The 3,774-nt window shown below is 45.6% G+C and overlaps 1 protein-coding gene across 1 annotated transcript in view; it reads left to right on the top strand.

Annotated features, from left to right (window-relative positions):
- The window catches only part of LOC102258474 (CUB and sushi domain-containing protein 2-like), a 223,335-nt gene that overhangs the window by 188,379 nt on the left and 31,182 nt on the right, over positions 1-3,774 (top strand). The window contains exon 46 of the mRNA XM_014549497.1: positions 2,494-2,670. Within this exon, the coding sequence (XP_014404983.1) occupies positions 2,494-2,670 (177 nt within the window). The remainder of the gene's footprint in view (positions 1-2,493; positions 2,671-3,774) is intronic.

Below are 3,774 nucleotides of genomic sequence, written 5' to 3'. Positions count from 1 at the left end.
GTTTTTTTTCAACCACATATTGCTACACAGGGGCAGGCACAGGGCAGGTGAAGCATTAGGTGTAGGGTTGGGGTTTTATCGGGCAACTAAGACATCAGCAGAAAGTGGTGAGGGAGGTGAGGGTATACACAAAGCAGTGATTGTTATTGATCTTGAAATCTAAGGTGGGTAAGGAGAGGCTGTTGTTTTTTTTAATGGGAATAGGAAACTGTAAAAAAAAAAGTGATAAATCAATGGATTATGGGTCCCAATAGGACCAAGAAATGACCAGAGAATGAATCCCAGAGGCAGAGAGCTGAAGAGATAAGAGGCAGGGTTAGAGAGCAGCTGTTTGAACTTGAGGTTGTAGAGTGGTCCAGCAGAGCACAGGGAGGCATTCTGGCCCAAGGTTAGAGGACACTTGCCCAGGAAATGAGATACATGGGAGTCAGTGCTACCTGTCTGCCAAAGTCCCGCCTTTCTAGAGTGCAAAGTTAGCTTCTACGGGATTTTTTTAGACATAGTAAGAAAGGTTTGTGGTAGTCAGAGAGTCAAAGAGAGAATTTAGAATATTCTCAAATATTCACTGTGACCCAGGTCCCCTTTCGTGCCACTCAGACCCCAGGCTGGAGTTAGTCAACATGTCAGGAGTATTCGAGGAGCAGAAAGTTAGTGGCTGAGAGTTTGGACCTGGAAGTGGATGCTGAAAGAGTAGAGTGTGCGTGTGTATGTAACGTGCACACAGCTCTTTGTGACTTCCCTGACCAGCTGCCACTTATCCTTCAAGGCTCTACTCAAATCCTTATCTCCAGCCCTAATAAGACGCTCTCTTATGAGTGTTTTCTTTCCATCAAGTGTAACACTTATTACATCATATTTTGGTTCATCTGTGTATAGGTAGTTTCTTAAGATATCCTGAGCTCCGCAAGGCCAGAGGACATAACTTGGTCATCACTGAATTCCTGGGACCCGAGCCACACAAATACCTGTTAAATAAATTGCTGTTAGGGCCTATCAGTTGTGCTAATTATATAGGAATCATTTTGTAGATTTGACTTCAGGACCACATAAATGTTGTACGTACTTACAAAATAAACTTAAATCAAAGATTAAAAACAAGTAATCTCTTATTGGGGGAATGAGGTTACATATGTAATACCTTAATCAATAAAGAAATTAAAGATTGAAAAAAAACAAGTAATCTCTAAATATCGAAATCAAAAATGGAAACTAATGAATTTATTATTTTCCCAGATCTGTCCACTATAAAAGCCTAGAATCAATGAGTGCCCTTAACACCAAGATTGTGGTTCCTAAATCCAATCTCCATTAAACGCAACCAGAGCTCTTTAGAGAAATGGCAGATTCCAGGACGGAGGCAGGAAATAGAAAGGTGAACTTGGAACATCTTGTCACTCCAGCAAGGAATCTACCAAAGACAAGTGGAGTCATGAAAAGGCTCCCACTAGTCTAAAATGGGATAATTTGAGCATCAATAAGAATAATAGTGGCAATGGATGGCAACATAGTAAATAAGCTTAAGTCCTTGAGTTCCAGTGACGATCAGTCACCTTTGAAGCTTGCTAGGGAACCAACTTCTTGTTCTGATGTCTGATTAAAAAAATAATCAAGCATTATCCAGCCTTCCTGTATGACTTGCATTTCAGGGTAAGCAAATATTTGGTGACGGGCATGTTCTTTATTAAAGCAGTTTAGCGAATGCAGAAAGAATTATAGAATTAGAATATCACCATTTTCTATCCCCTAACAGCAAATCTAGTCTAGCAAGAGTCGATTACTGCTAAAACCATTAGAGAAAAACTAATGAGAATTGTATCATGCCAGAACCCATTGATCAGCCTCAACGTCAGGAACAAGGAAACAACCAGACATTCTGTGCCTCCTGATGGGATGCAAGGGAAAAGGCACAAACCCCCACGAAGTGCCCTGGTTTCTGTAACAGATAAGTCACAGGACAGGGAACGGCCATCTCTGGATTCCAAGAGTCTTAGAGACACAGCAACCAAATAGCCATAAGTGGACCTTGTTTGGATTGTGATGCAAACAATTCAACTGTAAAAAAGAGAGAGTGAGAATTAAAGAAAATTAAGCATGGATTGAATATTGGGAGATACGTCCAAGAGTCTTAGAGACACAGCAACCAAATAGCCATAGGTGGGCCTTGTTTGGATCGTGATGCAAACAACTCAACTGTGAAAAGAGAGAGAGAGAGAATTAAGGAAAATTAAGCATGGATTGAATATTGGGAGATACTAAGGAATTTTTTAAATTTTTAGGTGTGATAATAAAACAGACATAGTCCTTACGTTTTAGAAATCATACAGGTCTCTCCTTCCCTCCTGAGGGTGAGGTGATCAGGCGTGGCAGTAGCGTAAGAGGCATTTCCATCCGCAGGTCCTTGGGTAGCACACGGTTCCCACTCCGGGCAGTTCTCGGTCCCCAGGGGTTGCCTGCCCCTGCTCTGGGGAATGATGTGCTCTTTTGGCTTCCTAGTGATCTCCTGTGGGAACCCCGGGACTCCGAGCAACGCCCGCGTCGTGTTCAGCGATGGCCTGGTTTTCTCCAGCTCCATCGTCTATGAGTGTCGGGAAGGTTACTACGCCACAGGCCTGCTCAGCCGGCACTGCTCGGTCAATGGCACCTGGACAGGCAGTGACCCAGAGTGCACAGGTGAGAACCAAGCCCATGGGCTCCATGGCAAACGGTGGCTGAGAGCAGTGGGCTCCTCTATGTCCAAGACGAAGGCTGTCCGTGGGAGATTGGGAAGGCTGTCTGGCGTGGTGGGACTTGCCCCTGAATGAGATTCATACACATAATGTCTAGTTATTGAGGACACATTATGTGACAGCCACTGAGCTAAGTGCTTTCTTTTATAGGCAATGCCAGTGGATGCTCACCCCACTCCGCTGCAGTAGCTACTATTTAGCCCCTTTACGTGAGATGACTGAGGCTCAGAGGTTGAGATACACCAGTTTGCTGTTTCTCAGGGCTCTGGCCAGTTCCTCGGGCTTTCTTTTTCTCCTGTAGGGCAAACCCCCACTTTAACACTGCCACCACCCACCATCTTTGTCGGTTCTTCTCTCCCTTGCACACATCCCTACCCTGGCCTGGCTCTAAAGCCTTGTGTAACCCCACTGCTCCCCTTTCTTGCTTCTCTCAAGGGCAGCCCCAACCCCTTTTCCCTGGAAAGTGAGTCCCTGTGGGGCCCAGATAGAGGGAAGTGATAAGATAAGGGATCTGACAACATTCTCCCTTTCCAAGTCCTAGTCTTTGATGTCAGACTCTATCTGAAATCCCATGTCAAGTTCACTTTTGTTCCACAGCCAGCGCTCACCAACCCCAGCCTCACTTGATCCTATAATATAGTTACAACCATTGCATAGGTCCTCAGACCCTGATTCTCGGACTCCTGGGCCTACTGAGGCCTCATAGGCAGAATACCAGGTGGTAAGATACACCCGCTGGTAGACAAATTGTCTGTGGGGTTCATTGACACATCTTAGGCTCTTCAACCTGGAGACCTCCCTCCCGCTGAGTCCTCGCCTCATTTAGGAGCTGAGCCCTCTGGGTACTTCCTCTTTGAGGGGTGAGCTTTGAATAAGAAGGATGGTCATCATAGCCCAAGTTTCTGGGGTGCACAAGGGTATTGTGGCAAGAGGAGTGGGGTGCAGGAGGACTCCTGCAGGGAGACTGGGTAGTGCCCACCTGAGAACCTGGGAGGGGCCAGGTATTCCTTATCTGACAGTTTCCTTCCTGGAAGTGTGTAGGGAGTGA

This window comes from Myotis brandtii, unplaced genomic scaffold, assembly GCF_000412655.1.
Source record: "Myotis brandtii unplaced genomic scaffold, ASM41265v1 scaffold555, whole genome shotgun sequence".
Classification (NCBI taxonomy): domain Eukaryota; kingdom Metazoa; phylum Chordata; class Mammalia; order Chiroptera; family Vespertilionidae; genus Myotis; species Myotis brandtii.
This window is presented reverse-complemented; position numbering and strand designations above follow the sequence as displayed.